Below are 24108 nucleotides of genomic sequence, written 5' to 3' on the forward strand. Positions count from 1 at the left end.
GTGGTACAGAGTTCAAGGAAGCGCTCCTTGCCCAAGAGCAAGTTCTCCACATTCTCCAGCATGACCTTTTTGTGCAGCTCTTTCTGATCTAGATTCCGGCAATCCCCACTCCTCTGGGCTGGAGTCCACAGCCACATCCTTGAAGGTCTGGGTCCACAAAACACCAAGACCAGAGGACATAAGGATTGAAACGTAACCATATTTGAGCTAATCAATGCTCACCTCAATTTACAGAGGGACCTGAAACATGGAGGAGGTATCTGCCCAAAGGTGACAGCCCTTACAGGATTCAGAACCAAAGCCCCCAAAGAACAATGGAATATAGAGAAACACATCATATAGTTTCTGGTGCAAGATAAAATTGAGAAATGTCTTACTTGGAAATTACTGCCTGTGCAATTGAGAGAGTCTCTACGAAGAGAGACATGAAAGTTTTGGAGATGAAATCAGTTCAGTGTTATGTTAATAAAATGGCATGATGCATTGTGAAGCTAGCAAGTATTATGTGCTGTGACAAAACATTTCCAAGATCACTAGGGAGAAAGAAAAGATCTTGAATTTTCAAAAGCCACTTAGAATTCTTATCCAGATGAAAACACTATCCTTCCCCAATAATATTTTATTTTTCAAATGCAACGCACAGATAGTTTTCAACATTCATTTTCGTAGATTTGTTAACCCCCAAATTTCAGAATCCACTTCTTAATGGATCTGCTTCAATAAGTGCAATTTACAAAGTGTACAGTTAGCTAGCTCCCTACTGGCCTCAAGGATTAACCAAAGTCAGGATAAGGAAAAGTCCTTGGTCTTTAGGAATTTAGAAGTGAAGAGACAGACAAACTGTCACAAGGCGGCTCCACCAGCCTCCTTTCTCCTGAGGTCCTGCTTCAAAGTGGTGCAAGCTTGTCTCCTCTACCCTCTAATCCCTCCTATGATTGATTATCTTGTACAAAAGACTGAGCCAGCACAGAATAGTGAGAAGGGGATTTTTCCAAACATGTGTTAATAGAATCATTGTCCAATAGGTAATTAGCCTTGAGTGCTCAGTTGTCTGATTCAAGCACACCTTTTAAGAGTTTCAGCCCTTTACACAAAAGCAAACTAAAGCAGAGAGAAGGGATTTATCCAAAGGTCACATCCTGCATGAGAACACTTGGAGGCACAGTCATGCAAAGGCTTCCGACCGACACTGTAAACAGCTGGTGTGGCCACAGCTGCCAAAATGTCTTCCATGTGAGAATGGAAGCTTCTTGAGGGCAGGGACTGATTTTTCCTTCTTTTCATGTCCTATATATTTAAACAAAACCTCTTCCCAAACAAATACCTGTTGCTTTGACCCAAGCAATGGTAAAGGGAGAGAAAGGCTAAGTATGAGGCGAGTATGATGGAATTATTCTAGAAGTACCTAATTGCAGCTGCGAAGTCTCAGGAGATAAAGAAAATAAAATGGAATAAAAGAAAACCTACCAGGAAGCAAAGAAACGCTGGACAGCTCCTGAACTATAGGTACCATTTATTATGTAGGTTTTTTATTTTATCGAATCAGCTGTCAAGTTCTGCTGGTTACCTAAAATTTTTTTCTTCTTTTCTTTTGTATTTAAGGTTAAAACAAATTAGAACATGGGCCACTAGATGGGGCAGTGGATAGAGTACTGATCCTGAAGTCAGGAGTATCTGAATTCAAATCTTCCCTCAGACACTTAATACTTCCTAGCTATGTGACCCTGGGCAAAGTCACTGAACTCTAATTGCCTCAGCCAAAAAAAAAAATCATAATAATAATCATATAAATGGTAAAGAGAAGGGATTCAGAGAGATTTGGGGAGATCTGTGTAGTCTGAGGCAGCAGGAGCTCAGCAGCAGCAGGAAGACAGTTTCTTCTCTGCTTCCAGCCAGGGAAAGGAGAAGAGCTGAAGAAGCTTCCAGGGTTCTGCTCCAGGAAACAAGGTCGAGGATTTCCAGGAAAGTCAGTGGCTACAAAAGAGAGCTTGGCCATAAGACCCAGAGGCCAGAAGGGGTGTGTGTGTGTGTGTGTGTGTGTGTGTCATGTGTGTGAGAGAAAGAGAGAGAGAGAGAGTGTGTGTGTGTATGTGTATGCGTGTGTGTGTGTGTGTGAGAGTGTGTGTGTATGTATGTGTATGCGTGTGTGTGTATGTGTGTGTGTGTGTGAGAGAGAGAGAGAGAGAATATGGGTATGTGTCTAGTGGGGAGATGGTGCTGGACTAAAGCAAAGATATGATATCTGCAGGACAGACACTAATGAATGAAGGGGTCACCCTTGTCAGTGACCTATACTAAGTGAAAATTTAAACAAACGTGGAGGCAACAACTGGGAAAAGGGAGTTAGTGTTCAAGATGCCAAAGGGACAGTGAATCAGTTCAAAACATAGCAGAGAGGAGGGCAGTGTTGTTCTTACTGCATTCACTTTGCTACCCATTTTTGTAAAGGATTCACAGATAAGAGCCTCACAGACCATCCTCCAGATCTATGAAAAAGGCTTCTTGGGCTGATGTTGCCCAGATCTGTGGGCAGAATACACTCACCTAGGGTGGGGGTCTGCGGTTCTCAGGAACCATTCCCTCTGGCTCCAGGCTCCCTGCTTGGACCAGGCCCTGGTCCTCTGCAGGATGTTGGGAGGGGATGATCATAACTGAACAGATGTCGTTCCCTTCTTTTCCTGGAGGTCTGAGGTCAGCTAGTCTACAGGAAATTACAGAGGGTGAGGTTCCATGGAAGTTACTAAGCCTCTGGCCCTGCCCTTAGGGCACAGACCCCAACCAACAGGGGGAGGGAGACTGAAAGGAGGACCAGGTTGAAAAATATAAATAGTAGAGTCAAGATGGGAGAGAAAAGGCAGGATATTGCCTGAACTCTCTCCAGTTTCCTATGAAATAACTTTCAGTTAAGAGTGGAGTGACAGGATCTACAAAAGGATCTTGAGAAACAATTTTGCAGTCCAGATAATTGAGAAGGACTGCTGGAAAGATGTCTCACTTGGGTAAAGGTAAAAGGCAAACAGAGCCCCAGCACAAATCAACAACTAAGGCCCAGTGTTCCCTGACAAGCCAAGATTGGGAAGATAATTAACTAAATTGATTTAGGGGAGGAGAGGATGGTGAGGTACAAAGTCACCAGCCTAACCTCCTACTCCAGACCCCCCTGGCTCCAGTGGCCAGATATAGATCAGGATAACTGGAGATGACACTGGAAGCAGTGGAGACCTTGACCTTAAGCTAAGCTCTCAGTCTGAAGGAGGCAACACCCATTGAGTGATTAAAGTTGGGGAAGAAATGAAGACAAGAATGTTCTCTTTTACCCAGTCAAAAACAACAAGTCTGGGAGGGCAAAGTACCCAGGGCTATTGGCCAGGGTCAGTCAGGAGTTTATAAGATAGAAGGGACAGGGAATAAGATGCCTCTGGGAGGATGGTATAAACTTGAAGATGAGCTCACCTTCTCTTACTCCTACTCTTCTGACTCCCTTCCTCTCCCCCACCTTCCTACAGATCCAAGAGGCAGGAGGGATTTAAGGCCCCAGATGGGATGAGAGTGTGTAGAAACTCAATGTCCCCTGAGTCAGAAATCTCCCTCCCAGTGATACTTGTCTTCCCAGCATCCCTCTCCCCAACAGACATATTATCTAGACAATAAACTGACTGAGGGAACCAGTAAGGAGGTAAGGGCTCTAAGATGGAGCCCCCAGCAAAACATCAGAGGAAGCCTAAGCCAGGGAAGCAATCAAGTCTGGGATTCAAGTCCCAGGACCTATGGTGGGGAAAGGAGCAGGGTGCTGAGAAGCCTGGGTAAAAAAGAAGACATTTAAGTGTCCAGAAGTGATTTAGGTGAGTAGTTGAATCAGGAAAAACAGGATGGCTGAGTGCTGAAATCTAAGCAGAAGATGGGGGAAGGTTCCTAAGACTCTTGGGTAGATTTTAGGTTTAGAATCTTTAAAGGGAATGTGGAAACAGTGAGCCACATGCCTGGGAAGAAGCCCAAGATCTGTGGGTCCAGAAAAGTTGGCCCATGGTGGATGACTTCACTATTCTCAGCAGTACAATGATCCAAGACAATCCCAAAGGACAATGGATGAAAAATGCTATCCATTTATTAAAAAAAAAAACTGATATAAGCTGAATATACACACTATTTTTCACTTCTTTCCTTCCTTTTTTTCTTCCTTCCTTCCTTCTATTTTTTTTCTCCTTTCTTTCCTTTCTCTTTCTTTCTTTTTATTTGCATCTTCTTGCAAAAAAATTACTAATATGCAAATGTTTTACATGATTATACTAATATAACCTATATCACATTGCTAAACATCTCAAGATGAGTTAAGGCTCAGCTGCTTTATCACTTTTGAATATCCCTCTGCTGCTGTAATCCTCATCTTCAATTGATGAATTCTTCCCAGGACTTCCATTTTTTTTTTTTAAATTTTTGAAGGCATTCCCCTATATTTGGTGTTTTCCATTTCGTTGCCCTATGCCTGTCATTTGTTCTCATTTTTAATTGTTTTTATTTTGTTGTGATTTTAGCTTATTTTTTATTCATATTTTTTGCTCTTCTTTTTAATCAGATTAGTTAAGTGTTCATCAATTTCATTAGTTTTTTTTTCAAAAAACCAAATGTTAATCTCATTCATCAATTTATGGGGAATTCTAGTTTATCTATTTTCCTTCTAAATTTTTACATCTCCTGTTTTGTGGTTATTTTAGATTTGTTGGTTTTGCAATTTTGAATACATGTTCATTAGCCTCTTTTTCTATTTAATTAATGTATGATTATATGCATATTATTTTTTTCTTGATGACTGAATTAACTACATCCTTAACACTATCACAATCATCCTTCCCAATTGATGGGCATCCCTTCAATTTCCAATTCTTTGCCACTACAAAGAGGTATTGTTTTTATAAAATGGGGCATTTTTCTTTTTAATCTCTTTGGGGTTGGTTATTGTTGTCCTTAGTTCTCAAAGATCAAAATGACATCACTAAGTTAGAGTGGAGTTATAATGTGTCCAACTGTGGCTGATTGGACCAATACTCGTTCAGAATCATCTACCACAGGTCAGATGGAAATAATCCCTATGACCATTTGGGGTAGATTCCCTAACTTTACACATCTCCCATTTCTTCTGAGCTAATTCAATTTGGCTTTCAGCGTGTGCACATTGAATGTAGCAATGATGTGCAGAATCAACTTTGCAATTTTTGTACAATTTTAGTGTTTTGACCCCAGGATGGGGATCTGCACCTGCAATGGTAATTAGGCCACAGTTGGGTAAACAGACATTTTTAGAGCACCTTTCATAGCCCCTCCATTATGCCTGGAGGTGAGCCTGTGATACTTAAAAGGCTTTTCAGATACACAGGGAGTTGGTGAATCTCACTGCTGCTTCTAGCAGGAACATGATCTTATGGGTGGTCACACATGGGCTTAATCCACATGGGACAATGACATGAGCTGTTAAATATTTATTAGCCAAGCCAGTGGAATCCTTGTGTAATCTCCTTGCCCATTTCCCAGCCCTTGATATGTATTCATCATTTACATATTTTACAAGTTGTGTGTGTGTGTGTGTGTGTGTGTGTGTGTGTGCAATCAGTTGTGTGCTTTCTCCCTTATAATAAACTGTGCAAGAATATAATCAGTGAATTCCATGTGATGTGTATGTGAGGAAAACCAGGAATCTTTTGCAGGCAATTAATTCTTCAAGATATTGGATAAAAAATCTTTTTAAAACTAATCTGCCTGTGGAGTGGTTACTAAAAATAACTACTCTAGTAGGGACTAACAAATCACGTTTTTGTGCGGATGCTGACCCACACCTCATAGCCATGCCTTGAATCATGAAGAGATTTTGATGGGGGAAATGTAAATAAGAAACGATTCTCCAGATGCTACACATTTTTGCTATTAAATGTCATTTCATTTGATTCACCCTACTATCCGAACCTGTCAAGCTCTTTCTAAATTCGTTGGGTTGAATCTCATAAAATGAAATTAAATATAAAGTCTTAGACCTGGAATCTAAATTGATATTACATGAATTTAGGAGGGAAGCATGAAACAACTGTGCAGAAAGGAGTGTGTCTAGAAAAAATGTGGGGGCATTAATGGACTTCAAGTTCAAAATAAATTGGCAGGGTCATAAGTCAACCAAAACCAGTTCTGAGAAAAACATCAGGTAGGGAGTTTGAGCCAGAACAGCTACCAATTTACAAGGTAGGTTTCCTTACGTGAGATCAGGAAGATCAGAAAATTGAGCCAGAAACAAAACATTAACCACTTTCTCTTGATTTGTTTATAAATCAGACCATGAAAGCTGAGCCTATTCATTTTAGCTAAAATAAATAAATAAATGATATTATGATCCAATAATGTGTAAATGACAGAAGGCATCCTCAAGTCACACAAGCAAAATTGCTGCAGAGAAATCCCTGACTTTGTCTATAGCATGGAAGGAGTCATGTCTTGGGCTCTTCTCAGGTGAGAATAAGATGGCATAACGTGCTTGTTTTTCTCCAGGTCCCTCAGGCTTAGACTGAAATTCTGCTCACCACATCAAGAACATGATTCCTATGGATATTTTCCTGAGCATTGTTTTCTTAGCCCAGACAGAAATTGGGATTCAGGGAAACCTCTTCCTACTTTATCTCTACAGCTTCTTCTTCTTCACTGGTCAGGGGCTGAGGCCCATAGATCCGATTCTTACCCAGCTGACTTTGGACAACTTCTTACTATTTAAAGGGCTTCCTTCAGGGATTGGTAACTTTGGGTGTGAAGAATTTTCTGGATGGTATCAGCTGTAAAATTATATTCTACCTTCATAGAGTAGGTCAGGGGCTTTCCTTCAGCATAACTTGCCTTCTGAGTGGTTTTCAGGCCATCATCATCAGTCCCCAGAACCCTAGGTTCACAAAGCTTAAAACTAGAATCCTAAAATACATAATCCCTTCTGTTCTCCTCTGCTGGATTTTCTCCGTGCTGCAAAATATTTTTATACTTGAAAAATTTAAAGGACCAAGGAGCACCAGAAACATCTAAGAAACAAAAGAATGCAGGTTATGTTCAGTTACTGTAGCTCCTATTAGTGCCCCACTCTATGCAGTTGTGTTCTCACTGCCTGATGCTGTGTGTCTGACCTTCATCAGCTTTACCAGTGGCAACAAAGTTTATCTCCTGTACAAGCTTAAGAGAGTCCATCAGCTTTACTCTGACAGATTTCTCCCCAGAGACCAGAGCCACCCAGATGATCCTCTTGCTGGTGAACACCTTTTGTCAATTTTTACTTGCTCAATTCGAACTTGGCAACATGTAAGCCCTCAAGAACACCTAGACCTTGGCTGTTGCTTAGCTCTGCTTTCTTAGCTTCCTCTTTCCCAAGGGTTAACCCCTTTGTTCTGACCAGCAGTGACTCACAAATCCTGAAGTACTATAGGGCTGTCAAGGAAAAAAAACTCCTCATACTGAAGCTGACTACAGTCCCTACCCAGTCCCTAATTTTGTTCAACATAGAATTTTGGCCATTTGCAAGCAACATTACCCCTTTGAAACTTGAGCCTGAGCTCGATTTTCCAAAATTGTCTCCAGCACTCCATTAAATTGATAGATTTTTTTTCTATTTTAATAGACCTCTTTATTTGTTTTTTAACACACATTCCTTTGTGAATCGTACTGGGAGAGCAAAATCAGTGTAAAAGGGAAAACCATGACACCATTTAGTTGATGGAAATGATTTTCAACCTGAAGGTTTCCAGGAATTCCTGAGCTGTGCTTTATTTGAGGCCTTTTTGGGGAGCTCTTTTGCTGGGCTATGAGCAAAACTTTGTTTTCACCTAACCCCTCAGCCCTAGCACTCGAAACAGCCCCAGCCCTACCCCTGCCCAAGATAAGGATGAACAATTAGAAACTTCTTTCTCTAGGGAACGTAATTATCCTTATTATATCTGTACAAAAATGTATATTCCAACTTTACCAAATGAACTATTGAGCAAGTATTGAAAAAGCTACAGGAAGCTTGACATTCTGAAAATGTTACATGGGAAATTAGTCAATTGTCTAAGATACAACATAAAATAGCCAATTCTCATAATGTCAGTATTGATCCTCATGATATTGCAAACAGGTTGTTGAACTGGATCAATCAACTCTGTCTTCTTAATAATGTATCAAGCTTGTTATTACATTTTTTGCCTTGGATATTTTGTTACCCTGGCATGTTTCCTCTTGCCCCATTTTTTAACACATGCTTTAAACTCCTTAGATGAGCTTCAAGCATCCTTTCTGTATCTCAAGGTAGCACAAATGAACAGGGAGAGGTTGAGGGCCAGCTCTGAAAAGACAGAGGATTCAGACCAGCTCAGGTTTTCCCTGTAACTTGTCCCCTGTTCGATGGCTGTGAGAACTCAGGATGATGTCTCAGCACCCCTCTGTTCTGTCTCTAGGGAAAAGGATGTCCTTGGAAATTGCAAGAAAGGGAGGAAACTGTCTGGGTGATTTCATTGCTAATAGTCCCATGAAAAAAGACTAATGTTCCTGAGAGAACACACTATTGTCTTGGTGAAAGATATATAAACCATTATCCTCAGATGAATAAATGGAGCTTGCTCTTCTTTCCCACCTGACCTGTTGTTTCATGTCAGTTTGTCCTCCAACCCTTCCCCCACCAAGGTCTAGCAGCTCACAGGGTGCCTGTCTGCTAGGGCTGGATGGGCAGCAACATGAGATAATTCTAAGATAATTAACTGAATTCACGTTATTTGGCAATTTTCTCTCATGTTTCAAAAATATTATTCATGCCATTATTTTTATTCTGATTTTTCTCACTTTGGAATTTAGGGGAAAATATTTTCTTAGAAATACTGATATTTGAAAAATAATTTCTAGAGCATTATGTAAATGTTTCCTTAGGAAATGAACACCTCTTTTGATATGGACTCTGTAAAATTAATGTGAAAAATTGTAGCTAGAATGTTTGAAAACTTACCTGTTTTTCTGGTATATTTTCCTTTAAAAGGAATATTAATTTTTTTAACTAAATAATAAATTCTTCTCCCCAATTCTTTACTTTTTACAATTGTCAAATACAAGATTATAATTTACGTGATATCTCACACTGAGTGGGACAATGACCACCCAACCCAAAATAGTTCAAATAGACATTTCTCAGAGTCAGAGCAGAAAGCAGTTGATTCCATTTCTGCAGGAATGTGGCATCACCTCAAATAGTGCAGTCTAGCGAAGGGAAGCAACGAACAGGAGACGGAACAGTATTTTTTACACTCTGGACTGAGCAATTTTACCACACAGTGTACTCCAGCTATCCCGTACTTTGTTTCATGACTCGCAATGTGTCATAGGAACCTACTCGACTTAAGAACAGTAACTACACATTACAAAGCTTACTGATGTAGCAAAATGGTTTGTTCAAGACTAAGCAAGGGTACAAGGGGAAGAGTTTTTCTGGAAATGCATCCCTAAACTATGGCACTCTTCTTGGGGTAAGCTTCCTGAAAAGGGCTCACTTCCCCAAGAACCCACCTGATACAATTTAGCAACATAAGGTCAAAATGGAGACGCTTCTTCGGACACCAATCTTGGGATTTTAGAGAAAAACTCCAATCTTTTTTCTGACCTTTATACAAAGTATAAAATTGATCTGGCAGTAGGAAGAGGCCTTCCCTCATTCATTATATTCACATGTTTCATCTGCAGCAAGATTTCTACACAAAGGATGAGATACAGGTAAATGCTTTTCTGCAAATACATTTTGTATAATGCTTCTTTCCAGTGTGAATATTGTCATTTATACTGACCCTTATGTTCCAGGTAAGGGCACGTCTTCCTTCGGCACATTTGTAAGTCTTCTCTCCACTCAGTATCCTGAGATGCAAACTCAGAGATGAACATGGGCTAAAGACTTTCCCATGCCAAGTCCAGAGGAGATTTCTTCCCAAGCAGAAAATCCCTGCTGACTAACAAGCTCTGTCCTCCATCTTTATGTCTTTATCCATGATTTCAATCTTCTAGGAATTTTCTGGAGACAATTCAGGGATGAAGTGAGCCTGGATGTTTTTCCACATGAATTATATGAATGAGGTTTCACATGTAGTATAGGATCATCCATGTGTAGTCAGGGACTAATATATATTGAAAACTTTACCATGATCCAGACATTCAAAAGTTTTCCTCTAATGTGCACTCTCTGTTTAAATCTGTTAAGCTTTGCCTGAAGGTTTTCACATTCATGAGGTTTCTGTCCAATGTGGATTTTCTCATGTTTACCAAGACTGTTGCATCATGTGAAAGTCTTTCCATAGTCACTACATTCAGAAGGCTTCTCTCCAGTGTGGATTCTGTGATGGGAAGTAAGATTGCTATGTTGTATGAAAGCCTTTCCACATTTGTAACTTTCATAGGGCTACTCTCCAGTGTGGATTCTCTGATGTTTAGCAAGACTGGAGCAATATGTGAAAGTCTTTCCACATTTGTTACATTCATAAGGCTTCTCTCCAGTGTGGATTCTCTGATGAATAGCAACATGGGAGCGTTGTGTAAAAGCCTTTCCACAGTCATTACATTCATAAGGTTTCTCTCCAGTGTGGATTCTCTGATGGTCAGCAAGATGGGAGCGCTTTGTGAAAGCCTTTCTACATTGCTTACATTCATAAGGCTTCTCTCCAGTGTGAATTATCTGATGTTTAGCAAGACTGGAACAATATGTATAAGTCTTTCCACATTCATTACATTCATAAGGCTTCTCTCCAGTGTGGATTCTCTGATGGTCAGCAAGATGGGAGCGCTTTGTGAAAGCCTTTCTACATTGCTTACATTCATAAGGCTTCTCTCCAGTGTGGATTCTCTGATGGTCAGCAAGACTGGAGTGTGATGTGAAAGTTTTTCTACAGGCATTACATTCATAAGGCTTCTCTCCAGTGTGGATTCTCTGATGGACAACAACACTGGAGTGTGATGTGAAAGTCTTTCCACAGTCATTACATCCATAAGGCTTCTCTCCAGTATGGATTCTCTTATGTGCATTAATATAGGAGCGATATGCGAAAGCCTTTCCACAGTCATTACATTCATATGGCTTTTCTCCAGTATGGATTCTCTGATGTTCATGAAGACTGTCACTCCGTGTGAAAGTCTTTCCACATTTGTTACATTCATAAGGTTTCTCTCCAGTGTGGATTCTCTGATGTAGAGCAAGTTTAGATTTGCATCTGAAACTCTGTCCACACTGATTACATTCATAAGGTTTTTCTCCAGTGTGGATTCTCTGATGTTGAGCCAATTTAGAATACCATTGGAAATCCTTTCCACATCGATTACATTTGTAAGATTGTTTTTCTGCATGAATTCTCTCATGTTTAGCAGGAGTAGATTGCTCTCTCAAAGTCTTTCCATTCCAAAGTTCCTTACATTCATAAGGTTTTTCTCCAGCATGGATTCTCTGATGCTTGGCAAGGGAAGAGAATACAAGAAAAGTTTTATCAAATTCATGACACTCAGGCGTTTTCTCGTCAGGATATATATTCTTATCTTTAGAAACACTGGAACTCCTTCTTAAAGCTTTTTTCTGTGTATTCCATTCACAATATTCTTCTCCAATGTAGTTTCTTTTTTGTTTAGCAACAACAGCCCTGTATTCACTATATTCAAAAAGGTCTTTCCATGAGATCATTTTCAGATTTGAACTCCTCTCCTTCATGTCAAACCATGTCTCTGCATCTGAAAGAAACAAACACACACATGAATAAATATACCCTCTAATGCTGGCTGGTAATAAAATCATCGACTTTTAATTGCTCCAGGCAAAAAGTATCAAACGGAAATGGACAGATTCAATCATTTTTAAATACTATTAGCTCACACCATTAAAGGGATTCAATTAACACAGAGTTCCACCCACAATACAATGACATTGGACCATCACAACAAAGCTGAGACAAAGGCAAGGTGAAAGTTCTCATAATTTAGAAACCAGGCTATGAACTATGAATGGCTGAGTAACCTGATCCAAATCCCTGCAGCAGAGATTAGAACTGAAAACTAGAAACTAGGGCTTCTCAATCCATTGCACTACATAGATGTGTTCCATTTTGCTTCCAATCATTTCTTTTCAATTTAATCTCAAGCACCACTTAGCTGTGCACCACTGGGAATGTGCTTCTTTGGCTCAGTTTTCTTTTGGAGTGAAGATAATTATTGTACCCACTTCCCAGGTTGTTGTGAGCATCAAAAGAGATAATACCTATAAAACTCTTGGCACACAGTAGTCACCATATGCTTGTTAACTACTATCATTGTCACTATGATTTTGATTCTCTCCACCTCAACTCTTCCTTCCTTCATAAACTTCCCTTCCCCTCTTTCTATATACAAATGTCTGTTGAACATGATGCATTTCCATTAAAAAACACTTTCCTTTCCCTTGATTAGCTAAGAATAAGTGTCATAAACTGTTGCTTCTCTTCAAACCATCTCCAAGTTTATATGCTGGATTTAAAACTTCTTGACAGCTTCTCTTTGTATATATCCAGGGCTTAATGCAATGCAAAGAGTAGACCAGGTGCTTAATCGATGTTTATTGATTGGTTGACATTACCCAAGGCTAATCATATGGTCTAATCCCACTCAGTGCTTTCATGCTGGTCCCTCCGAGGTAACAAATCTATGTTTCTATTTATGTCTCTTTCCTGCTCCTTCTCACCTATGAACAAATTTTATAATGAAGATAACAAGGGCCTAGGGCTCCTGGTTATTTTATGAAATAACCAGGAGTCTTTCCCTCCATATACTTAACCTAAGGGAAGCTGTCAGTTATGTAGTGAATGACTTGGATTTAAGAAAGGGAGGGCTGTCCAAGATCACCAGTCTTACTTTCCCCCACAAAGCCATCTGCATCCCGTGGCCAGGTACAAATCATGATTAGTGCAGATGACTCTGGATACAGATGGCCAGGGGAGACCTGGCCTTCTTAAGGTAAGGTCTCCAACGGGTCTCCTGTGACTTAGGCTGCCCCCATCCAGTCATTAAGGCTAGAGAACAATGGAGGCAAAGAATCTCCTCTCTTACCTGGGCTAAAAAAAATCTCAACAAATAAAAAGGAATGAAGATTCAGAAGAACCTCAGGGGTTCTGGCCAAAGCAGAAATTACTGAAATTTACACTTAATCTGAGTCAATGAGGACCCAAACAAAGACCAAATAAATTTAGCAAGGGATCTATGGGTAGTCAAAGAGAATCAGACTGATTTTCATTTAAGGTTTGCTTATTAAGAAAGGAACTGGGGCAGCTAGATGGCCACTGGATAGAGTTCCAGCCCTGAAGTCAAGAGAACCCAAGTTCAGATCTGGCCTCAGCCACTTAATACTTCCTAGCTATGTGTCCCTGGGTGAGTCATTTAACCCCAATTGCCTCAAAAAAAAAAAAAAAAGGAAAGAAAGAAAAAAAGCAAGGAAAGCAAGAAGGAAATCTATTCAGGGATGGATTCAGTGATGAAGGGGGGGGGGGGAATGCCTTTAAGAACATTTGTAGGTAAGGGTATATGATATCCTATGTGAGCAGAGGGAAGGAAGGAAGGAAGAAAAGAAAGAAGGAAACAGGCAATGAATGAACAAGAATGGGAAAGAGAGAGAAGGGAAGAAGGGAGGGAAGGAGGAAGGAAGGGAGTCTTTCAATTGATCAATTCCAGCCTGTGGCCAGCTTTACTCAGAGGTTGCTGCTTTTCCTATGTATCTGTTTAACTGTAGCCTGCATGGGGGAGTTGGCAGAGGATGAAAAGGGGGAAAAGAATAAAGTAAAAGCACACAACAGAGAGCAAAAGAAAAACTACAGGAAACCAAAAGTGATGTATGGTTCTGAATACATTATCTTTCATTTACAGTTTATGGAAATTTATTATTACAGATTTTGAATCCTCCCTTAGGTTTTGCTGAACATAAAAACATTTTTAAAATGTGTTCTTTTCTGTCTTTTTCTAATTTGTTTTTAGTTTTAAATAAATATTAAAAAGTAAAAATGAATACTTTTTGGCTTAAGGAAGGCCTGAGAAAAGTCATATTAGACAACCTGAGCCCTCTTTCTTTGGTTGTAGATAGTTAGACAGCCCCAAATTTCCAACAAAGACTTTCGCTAGGATCATTAATGCTTCATTAGAAGGGAACTAAAAGGCTCTGGAGTCCAACCCCCTCATTTTACAGATGAAGAGACTGAGGTTCAGAAGTTCAGTGAGGTGCTCAGGATCTCACTACCACAAGAGTCTGAAAAAGCATTCCAAGCCAGTTTTCCTACCCACACGCCCATCACATGAAGAAGCCTCTGGGACAGCAGCCTGCACCCCACCATGCAACTCACTCACCAGGACAGGAGTTCCTCAGGCCTCCTCTATCCACATGGGAGATGAAATCTTCTCTGGGAACTGGAAGTCCTGGGGAGGGGGAGGATAGTGGGTGTGAGCCTTGAAACTTGTCATTATTCCTCATTGCAATAGGGTCGGGGTGTGATACCCACTGGGTGGTTCCATGGAGAACTGAAAGATGGTTTTCAGGGTGCTTATTGCCAGGGGAAGACAGCAGAGGGGAAAGAAGGCCATGCAAGCAATCTGGAATCAGAAGATCCTGATTTTGCTGCCTCCTTCACAACAGGATGGCCACATCCCACAGCTTCCATTTTCTGGACATTAGAGGCAGCTGGTAACACAGAGAAGGAAGCACCAGGCCTGCAGTCAGGAACCCTGAGTTCAAATTTGGATTTAGACACATCCTGACAGTGTGACTCTGGGGAAGTAATTTCATCTTTTTGCTTCAGCCTCCAGACCTGTAAAATGGGGTTAAAGATGGTGGCCAAAAACAAAGGATGATCAAGTGCTACAATGCGCCTGACAGAAGTTCTGAACACAAGAACAAGGGCCCACTTGCTGTGCTGGGGTTTTATGAGTTACACCGGGGGCAGTGGGGTAAAAATGTTTGGTTTTTTTTTTAACCAAAAGAACATTGCAAAGACAAAATGGTTCTCCTGAAGAGGAAAGGGATTCCTTCTCCTATCCCATGTTCAATGAAAAGGGGCAGGATCAGTTTTCAGTAGGTTTGCAGACAAAACTGCCAGGTTACCATCCTATAATGCAAACACCACTTGTACAAGAGCCAGGCAGCAGAAGGACCTGTCTCTTGGGGACAGAAGGCAGCCCTTGGGCCTTTCTGAGAACTGGTAAAAGCCTGAAACTCTGCACCCTAGGGAGGGGATGGTGACAATCCTTTTGATAGAGTTCCAAGGGAAGCGCTCCTTACCCAGGGAGAGCAAGTTCTCAGCATTCTCCAGCATGACCTCCTTGTGCAGCTCTTTCTCACCCGGGTCCAACAGACTCCACTCCTCTGGGCTGAAGTCCACAGCCACATCCTTGAAGGTCACCAACTCCTAAAACACCAACACCCAGAGGACTTAAGAGTTGAAGCATGCTTCATTACTGACCTAATCCAATGCTCCTCAATTTACAGAAGGGACTTAAAGCACGGAGGAGGGATCTGCCCAAAGATGACAGCCCTTATTGGATTCAGAGCCAGCACTGAAACTAAAGCCCCCCAAAGACCAGTGGAATGTAGAAAAACACTTTTTATATTTTCAGATGGAATAAAATTGAGAAATGTCTTACTAGGAATATACTGCCTGTGGAATCAGGAAAGCTATGGGTTCTATCAGAGAGAGATGAGGATTTTTGGAGGTGAAATCAGACAGTGCTATGTTAAGAAAATGGCATGAAGTGTTTGTGTGAAGCTAGCAAGTATTATGTGCTGTAGAGCTAAAACATTTCCACGATCACTGAGGAGAAAAAAAGATGCTGTGAATTTTCCAAATTCAGAAATTATGTCTTATTCAGATGAAAACAAGATGCTTCCTCCCCAAAAGATTTTTACTTTTCCAAATGCAAGTATAGACAGTTTTCAACATTCATTTTTTTAAGATTATGCATTCCAAATTTCAGAATCACACACTTCTTAATGGATCTGGCTCAATGGTCATCAATTTACAAAAGCAAACTGAAGCAGAGAGAAGGGATTTACTCAAAAGTCACATCCCTTATGAGAACCCTTGGAAACAGTCATGCAAACTGTACAGAGCTGGGGTGGACACAGCTGCCGACATGTTGTCTTCCATGTTAGAATGGAATGAACCTTCTTGTGGGCAGGGACTGATTTTCCCTTCTTTACATCTCCCATATATATTCATACAGAGCCCCTTCCCTTTCTAAATGCCTGTTGCTTTAACTGAAGCAATGGTAAAAGGAGAGAAAGGCTAAGTATGAGCTGAGTATGATGGAGTTATTGTAGAAGTGCCTAATTGCAGCTGAGAAATCTCAGGAAATAAAGAAAATACAATGGAATAAAAGAAAACCCACCAGGAAGCAAAGAAACGCTGGACAGCTCCTGAACCATGGGTAGCATTTCTTATGTAGGTTTGTTTTATGGAATCTGCTCTTATGTTCTGCTGGTTACCTGAAATTTTTTTATCTTCTCTTATTGTTTGAATACATGGGAACTGTTGAAATACACGGGAGCTACCTGACAGTGGCTGCTGGAGATCCAACCCAGTATGGATCTCCTCTTGGAGAGGATGATACAAGGAAACTGAGAGGAAGTTGCTGTTCTTTGACCTCTCTGACTGAGAGGCCGTTTGCCTGACCTCTCTTCTCTTCCCTCTGACTCCAATTTATCTCATTCCCAGTCCCCAATACCTGTGTCAGCAAAGGCTGCCCTGCAACTCCTTCAGATGTATGATCCACAGCTGTGCAGGCTCTCAGGGAATTGACCTGTCCCTTAATATCTTATTTTGTATTTAAGGTTAAAACAAATTATAATAGGGGCCACTAGATGGGGCAGTGGATAGAGCACTGACCCTGAAGTCAGGAGAACCTGAGTTCAAATCCCACCTCAAACACTTAATACTTCCTAGCTGCGTGACCCTGGGCAAAGTCACTTAACCCAATTGCCTCAGCAAAAAATAAATATTATAATAATAACCCCCAAAATGGTAAAGACAAGAGATTCAGAGAGATTTGGGAAGCTCTGTGTCATAGGAGCTGAGCAGCAGCAGGGGGACAATTTCTGCTCTGCTACCAGCCAGGGAAAGGACAAGACCTGGGGAAGCTTCCAGGGTTCTGCTCCAGACAACAGGGTCAAGGGTTTGAGGAAAGTCAGTGGTACAGTTGGGAGCTTGGCCACAGGACACAGAGAGTGGCTAGAAGGGGTGTCTGTGTCTGTGTGTATATGTGTGTGTCTAGTGGGGAATTGGTGCAGGACTAAAAGCAAAGACATGATACCCACAGGATAGACACTAATGAGTGAAGGGGTCATCCTTGTCAGGGACCTGTATTGAGGGAAAATGTAAACAAACATGTGGGGGCCACAACTGGGGGAAGGGAGTTAGTGCTCAAGATGCCAAAGGGACAGTGAATCAGTCCAAAACATGCAGAGAGGAGGGCAGTGTTGTTATTGCTGCATTCACTTTCCTGCCCATTTTTGTAAAGGATCCACAGAAAAGAGAGATGGGCAGCCTCACAGACCATATCCGGGGAAATGGCCTCTTGGGCTGATGTGGCCACATATGTGGGCAGAATACACTCACCTGGGATGGGGGTCTGCAGCTCTCAGGGGTCATTCCCTCTGGCTCCAGGCTCCCTGTTTGGGCCAGGCCTTGGTCCTCTGCAGGCTGTTGGGAGGGGATGATTATAACTGAACAGATGTCTTTCCCTTCTTTTCCTGGACAGGGGACTAGCCTACAGGAAATCACAGAGGGTGAGGTTCCAGGGGAATTACTAACCCCCTGGCCCTGCCCTTAGGACAGGGACCCAAACCCACAGGGGGAGGGAAAGTTAAAGAAGAGGCAGATTGAAAAATCTAAATGGTGGAGTCAAGATGGGAGAGAAGAGGCAGGATATTGCCTGAACTCTCTCCAGAGTCTTATGAAATAACTTTCAATTAAGAGTGGATGACAGGACCTACAAAAGGATAGTGAGAAAATTTTCCAGCCTTAGATAATTTAGAAGGACTGCAGGAAAGATCGGTCTCACTTGGGTAAAAGGGGAACATAGCCCCAGCACAGTTCAACAACTGAGGCCCAGTGGTCTCTGGTAAGCCAAGATTGGGAAGGTAATTAATTAAACTGGTTCAGGGAAGACAGGGTGGTGAGGTGCAAAGTCACCAGCCTCTTCTCCTCCTCCAGAGCCCCCTAGCTCCAATGGCAAGATATAGGTCAGGATGACTGGAGATGACCCTGGAAGCAGTGGAGACCTTGACCTTAAGCTAAGCTCTCAGTGTGAAGGAGGGAACACCTATTGAATGATTAAAGTTGGGGAAGAAATAAAGCTGAGAATGATTTTTACCCAGCTAAAAACAAGTCTGGGAGGGAAAAGTGCCTAGGGCTATTGGCCACAGGGGCAGTCAGGGGTTTACATAGAAAAGACAGGGAATAAGATGACTGTAGTGGGATGGAAAAAACTTGAAGTTGAGCTCTTACTCCTATTGTTCTGACTTCCTTCCTCTCCCCCACCTTCTTACAGACCCAAGAGACAGGAGGGATTTAAGGCCCCAGATGGGAGGATAGTGTATAGAATGTGAACATTCCCCAAGTCAGAAATCTCCCTGCCAGTGACACTTGGTCCTCCCAGCATCCCTTCTCCCCAAGAGATATATTACGTAGAATATAAAGTGACTGAGGGATCCAGTAATGAGGTAAGAGCTCTGAGACGGAGCCCCCAGGGAAAAACCATAAAATAAAACCCTAAGTTTGGGAGATAATCTAGTGCACACCAAATAGGAGCTGGAGGCAGAGCTAAAACACCTGGGTCCAGAAGTGGAGGCTGAAAGTGGGACTCCTCTTCCTGGCTTATCGTGAGGAAAGCCTGCCTTTGAGCAAACATGACCCAATGGTAAGCTTGAGGAAGAGGCAACACTGGATATTTGTGAAAAAGAGGTAGGGGCCAAGAATTCCTTAAGTAGCCAGACCTGGAAGGAAGTTGTTCTGACAATGGCCATCAGAGCAGTTAAAAAGTATGAATGCTTATGCAAGGGCAGCCAGCGGAAGGCAGGACTTGTGAGGAGCCTTGGCTCACACCTACCTGGGTCCTGCCCCAGCAGGGAAGGTTTGCAGTAAGTAGAAAATGGCAGATCCAAGAGAATGCCCAAAGATCTCAGTTCTAAGCCTTCCTGCTTCCGATTAGTCTATTCCAGGGAAGCCTCTGAGGCTCAAGAGCCCCAAGCAACCTAGTCCCTGAAGCCAGGTGGGTGGGACCTCACTCCCCAAATCATCCAGGGTGATGATCTCTGAGTGCTGCCTACCTCCCCTCCCCCAGCCCTGCCCATCATCACATGGCCACTGGCCACTGGAATAGCTCTTCTCCAGCCCTAGACTCCTCCTAGGCTTCCAAACTCCACCCTAGCCACTTACCAACCAGGCTGCCCATCTTATCTCCTATGAGCTCCTCCTCCCCCAGGCTTCCATCACCAGATGTTTTGTTGGAAGAAGGATTCAGGACTTTTACCTTGCCACTGGACTTGGCAGAGCACTGCCTCCCTTACATCCCATTAAAACAGAAATCAAAACATCTCTCCTTAATCCGTGGTCCTCTTCAAGAATAAAACATCATCTGAACAGAATCAGCTACACCCAAGGAAAGAACACTGGGAAATGAGTTTGGACTGCTTGCAGTTTTGTTTTTCTTCCCAGGTTTTTATCTTTCTAGGTCCAATTTTTCTTGTGCAACAAGACAACAGTTTTAAATGTGCACACACATATGGTATTTAAGATATACTTTAACATGTTTAACATGTATGAGACTGCCTGCCATCTAGGGGAGAGGGTGGAGGGAAGGAAGAGAAAAGTTGGAACAGAAGTGATTGCAAGTGTCCATGTTGAAAAATTACCCATGCATATGTTCTGTCAATAAAAAGCTATAATAAAAAAAAAGATTAAAACATCACCGTCAACAGAAACTTCTTAGATTAAGAAAAATGAAAACTTTCTAGAGGCCTTCCCACAGTGAAACCGTTATGATTTTCATGTTATTCGATTTCATATTATATTTGTAATGAATACTTTATATTATATTCATAATGAATATACTAATAATTTAGATTCTCAGAGCTGTCTTTTCTGGGTTAAGAAGCAGGACTCACAATGCAAAGTAAAATGATCAAACATTCTGATAATATATATTCTTATACTGTATTGTACTTATGTACAATCAGTGAATTGACTTGAAAACTACAGAAAACTGTTCTCACAGAATTCAGGTTCTGTGCTTTAAAGAGGGGATGGTCACAATCCTCAAGAATCAAAACAATCCAAGAACTGTTGTATAGTCTTCCTGTGGAAAACCAATCTAACTGGAGGATTGATTGTATTGTAACTTACTTTGCCCAACCTTTCCCACATGGGATTTGTGTATAAAACCTCTGCCTGTTCTGCAACAAGTGGACATCTGCCCAGGAGAACTTCCAATTTGCAAACTGTATTCCTCACTGAGAAAGTGGTAACTTAAACAAGTACTTAATTTGTAAAACCTGCCTCTACTCCAGCTCCCCACACATTCATTACATTTATGAGGCTTCTCAATAGGAAAAACCTTCTATCTAATAAGATTTAAATTCCAGCCAAAGACCTTCCACACTGATTGAATATGTTTGTTTTTATTGCTTTATATATAATAGCAATTATTATGGCTATTATTTTGAAAGTTTTGAACAATTCTTACAGAAAATTCCACATAGAATTTTCTTAATTATTACTTTGGGTTTTGTAATTTTATAATTACTAATTAATCTGTCTCCCTCTGTTTCTATGTTTTAGAGAATGAGGAAAATAACAAATCTAAGATGTAAGGCTAAATCAGTTCAACATAAATGCTTCCTTTCTGTCAGATGCTGAATGACACGGATTCTCAAAATAGGTAAATAACAATCTCCACCCACAACAAGGTCATAAAATAATGTCTCCCACAACAAGTTAAGAAATAACCTGCAAAGTTAAGAAATAACCTTATAGGCAAGATAAATAGGATATCATTTAAAAGAAGGAAACAATGGAAGCAAGAGAGCTAATGGATGAAGTGAACTGTGAAAGCTGTCTCCCAAGATGGAAAGAGTGTTCTAAAAATTGAGAGAAGGTTGGCTACACCTCAGGCACAAGTTTCTTTCTCCAGAGATCACCAGTTTTGCAAAGAATGGGATCATATAACCCTTTTCTTGTGGGGCTAAATTAGGGTTATCTTGGCATTAAAACTCCCATATAACATAATTCAATAATCCTAAAGATGGGATTGGGTTAGAAGTTTTTCCTCATTTAGGACTTAGAATGTGAGGTCATTTCTGCTGACTTATCAGGGCAAAGATCCAACTTAGGGAGTGTTACCCCAGACCTTTATGTAATCCTTGTCTGCTGTCTCTTACCTCTCTTCACTCCCAGACCACCCTAGGTGGTGGGGAGATGCTCAAGTCTCCCAAGGTCTGGCAAATTAAAACTCCTTTGTTTTCTATCTTAAGATGCCTCTGATTTGTTAAAGTTGAAGGTCTTCTGCCCCACAGTTAAAGGTTTCCTATAGGAAGAAAGCTTTCAGTTGGAAAATGAAGGTAACTAGGAGGCACAAATGAGGGAGAGCACATTGCCAGAGAATAAGCAGAGACATTTCTTGAAGGCAAGAAATAGGGTATCATCTTCCTGGAATAGCAAGGAAGCCATTGTCATGAGATCCCAAAGAACTAAGATGTAAGAACCCTGCCCATAATCAGCAAAAAATAGAAAGAGTTCACATTTGCAGGTTGGTAGAAAATCCCTGGTGTTTACTGAGTTTGGGAAAATTGGATCTTTAGGAAAATCACCTTGCTGGCTAAATGAAGGGTGCATTGGAGTCAGACAGCCTGGAGTCAGGCCAACCCACAAACAGGCTGCTGCCGTACTCCAAGGGTGAGGTGACAAGGATCTACAGCAAGAAGATTGAAACATCAGTGTAGAGAAGATGGATGGCAGAGATGTTGCAGGGTTGACATGATGTAAGTAGGGGTATTAAATAGGATTCATGGAGGACATTTTGGTTGTGAGCCTGAGAGACTGAGAGAGTAGTGGGAATCTTATCAGGAAGAAGGAATAGACAAAGAAAAGAAAATGAGTTCAGTGTTACAAGGTAATTGTAAGACATGTCAAATTAGAGAACTAGTTTGATGTATCTAAAAGACATTTGGAACAGAGGGGATTGAGGCTGATTGACCTCATTTTTTATATCAAATTATACTTTATTTTCTACTTACTGTAAAGGCAATTTTTAACACTTTAAAAAATTTTATTCAGTTTCAAATTCTCTCCCTCCCCTTTTCACTTCCTCTCACTTTAAGATGATAAGCAATTTACAAAAGTTATATGGGTGCAGGAATGTAAAACAAATTCCTCAAGAATTTTCACCTCAAAAAATAATTAATTAATTAATTAATTAAAATTAAAAAATTTTAAAAAAAGAATTTTCAGCTCATGAAAACTGAGTAGGGCAAGAGTGAAGGATCCTGGTCAGGGCTAGCAATGCTGGCTACAGCTGTGGACAATGATGACTAAGAATTTGCTTGGAAAGTGCAGTGTTTTAGGCAGCAAAAATATTTCCAGGACAGCAGTTGAAAAACCCTACGTGTGACTTAGGTGAGAACTGTTGCTGAAGTTGTGTCCTTGGACAGAATTCAGAACTTAACAGTCAGGAGGAACTGAGGTTTAAGGCAAAATTACCCAGAACTAAGAATTCAAACTTCATTATAATAATGATCAGTATTATAAGCTGTTAAAAATAAAATAAAACCAAATGAAAATTCAGGATGAGTAAGCAAACCAAAAAGAACCTGACAATAGCTACTTTGGTATGAAAGAAGATCTGGGTTGATATTCAGAAGAATATTGTGAGGGAGAAAAAAGCCACTTTGTCCCAAAGAGCAACATCAAAGGCATACAAACCCAAAAAGAGTGCTTGGAAGAATATGAAAAGGAATTCAAAAATCAAATAAGAGATCAAGTAAATATTGGGGGGAAGGGAGGGGGAAATGAAAACAATCCAAGAAATTAGGAAAAGGAAGTTAATCAATTGGAAAATAGTTTTTAAAGAGTCCTTGAAAAATAGAATTGAACAAGAGGAATCTAGTAACATTATAAGACACACACACACAAAAAAAAAACCTCGAAAAAATAGAAGAGATACAGTTAATTATGCTGATAGTTTTCCTAATATTGACCCATCTCTGCACTCCTGGTATAAATCCTTCTAGGTCATAATGCATTATCCTGGGGATGACTTTCTGTAATCTCATTGCTAATTATTTTATTTAAGATTTTTGCATCAATATTCATTAGGGAAATTGGTCAATGATTTTCTTTCTGTTTCCACCCTATCTGGTTTAACTATCAGCCCCTTATCTGTGTCATAAAAGGAATTTGGTAGGAGTCCTTCTTTCTCTATTTTTTCAAATAGTTTATACAGTATTGGAATTAATTGTTTTTGAATATTTGGTAGAATTCACATGTGAATCCATCTGGCCAGTAGAGTTTTTTCTTAGGGAGTTGATTAATAGCTTGTTCTATTTCCCTTTCTAAAATGGGACTATTTAAATAATTTGTTTCCTCTTCTGTTAACCTGGGCAATTTATATTTTTGTAGATATTCCTCCATTACATTTAGATTATCAAATCTGTTAGCAACTGGAGAATGACTGAATAAATTATGATATACAAATTATTATTGTTCTGTAATATGAACTGATACTAAGTGAAATGAGTAGAACAAGATCATTATACATGGCAACAAGAAGATTATATAATACTCAGTTTTGATGGATGCAGCTCTATTCAACAATGAGATGACTCAAACCAATTCCAATTTTTAATTGATGAAGAGAGCCATCTACACCCAGAGAGAGGACTGTGGGAATTGAGTGTGGACAACAATGTAGTACCTTCCCTCTTTCTGTTGATGTTTGTTTGCATTTTGTTTTCATTCTCAGGTATTATTTTCCCTTCTATACTCAGTTTTTTTCTTGTGCAGCAAGATAACTATATAAATATATATATATATAGATATTGGA

At 40.6% G+C, this 24108-nt stretch overlaps 1 protein-coding gene and 1 pseudogene across 1 annotated transcript in view; one reads left to right on the forward strand and one right to left on the reverse strand.

Annotated features, from left to right (window-relative positions):
* Window positions 1-17949, reverse strand: part of LOC116419035 (zinc finger protein 260-like) — a 51631-nt gene extending 33682 nt beyond the window's left edge. Inside the window, exons 1-3 of the mRNA XM_031964011.1 lie at window positions 17628-17949; window positions 15296-15422; window positions 14368-14436 (exon numbers count right to left, since the gene is read on the reverse strand). Of these exons, the coding sequence (XP_031819871.1) occupies window positions 14368-14436; window positions 15296-15422; window positions 17628-17660 (229 nt within the window). The 5' untranslated portion in view covers window positions 17661-17949. The remainder of the gene's footprint in view (window positions 1-14367; window positions 14437-15295; window positions 15423-17627) is intronic.
* Window positions 6336-7964, forward strand: LOC116423054 (annotated as a pseudogene).
* Window positions 17950-24108: the final 6159 nt, after the last annotated feature.

The sequence above is a fragment of the Sarcophilus harrisii genome, chromosome 3, assembly GCF_902635505.1.
Source record: "Sarcophilus harrisii chromosome 3, mSarHar1.11, whole genome shotgun sequence".
Classification (NCBI taxonomy): domain Eukaryota; kingdom Metazoa; phylum Chordata; class Mammalia; order Dasyuromorphia; family Dasyuridae; genus Sarcophilus; species Sarcophilus harrisii.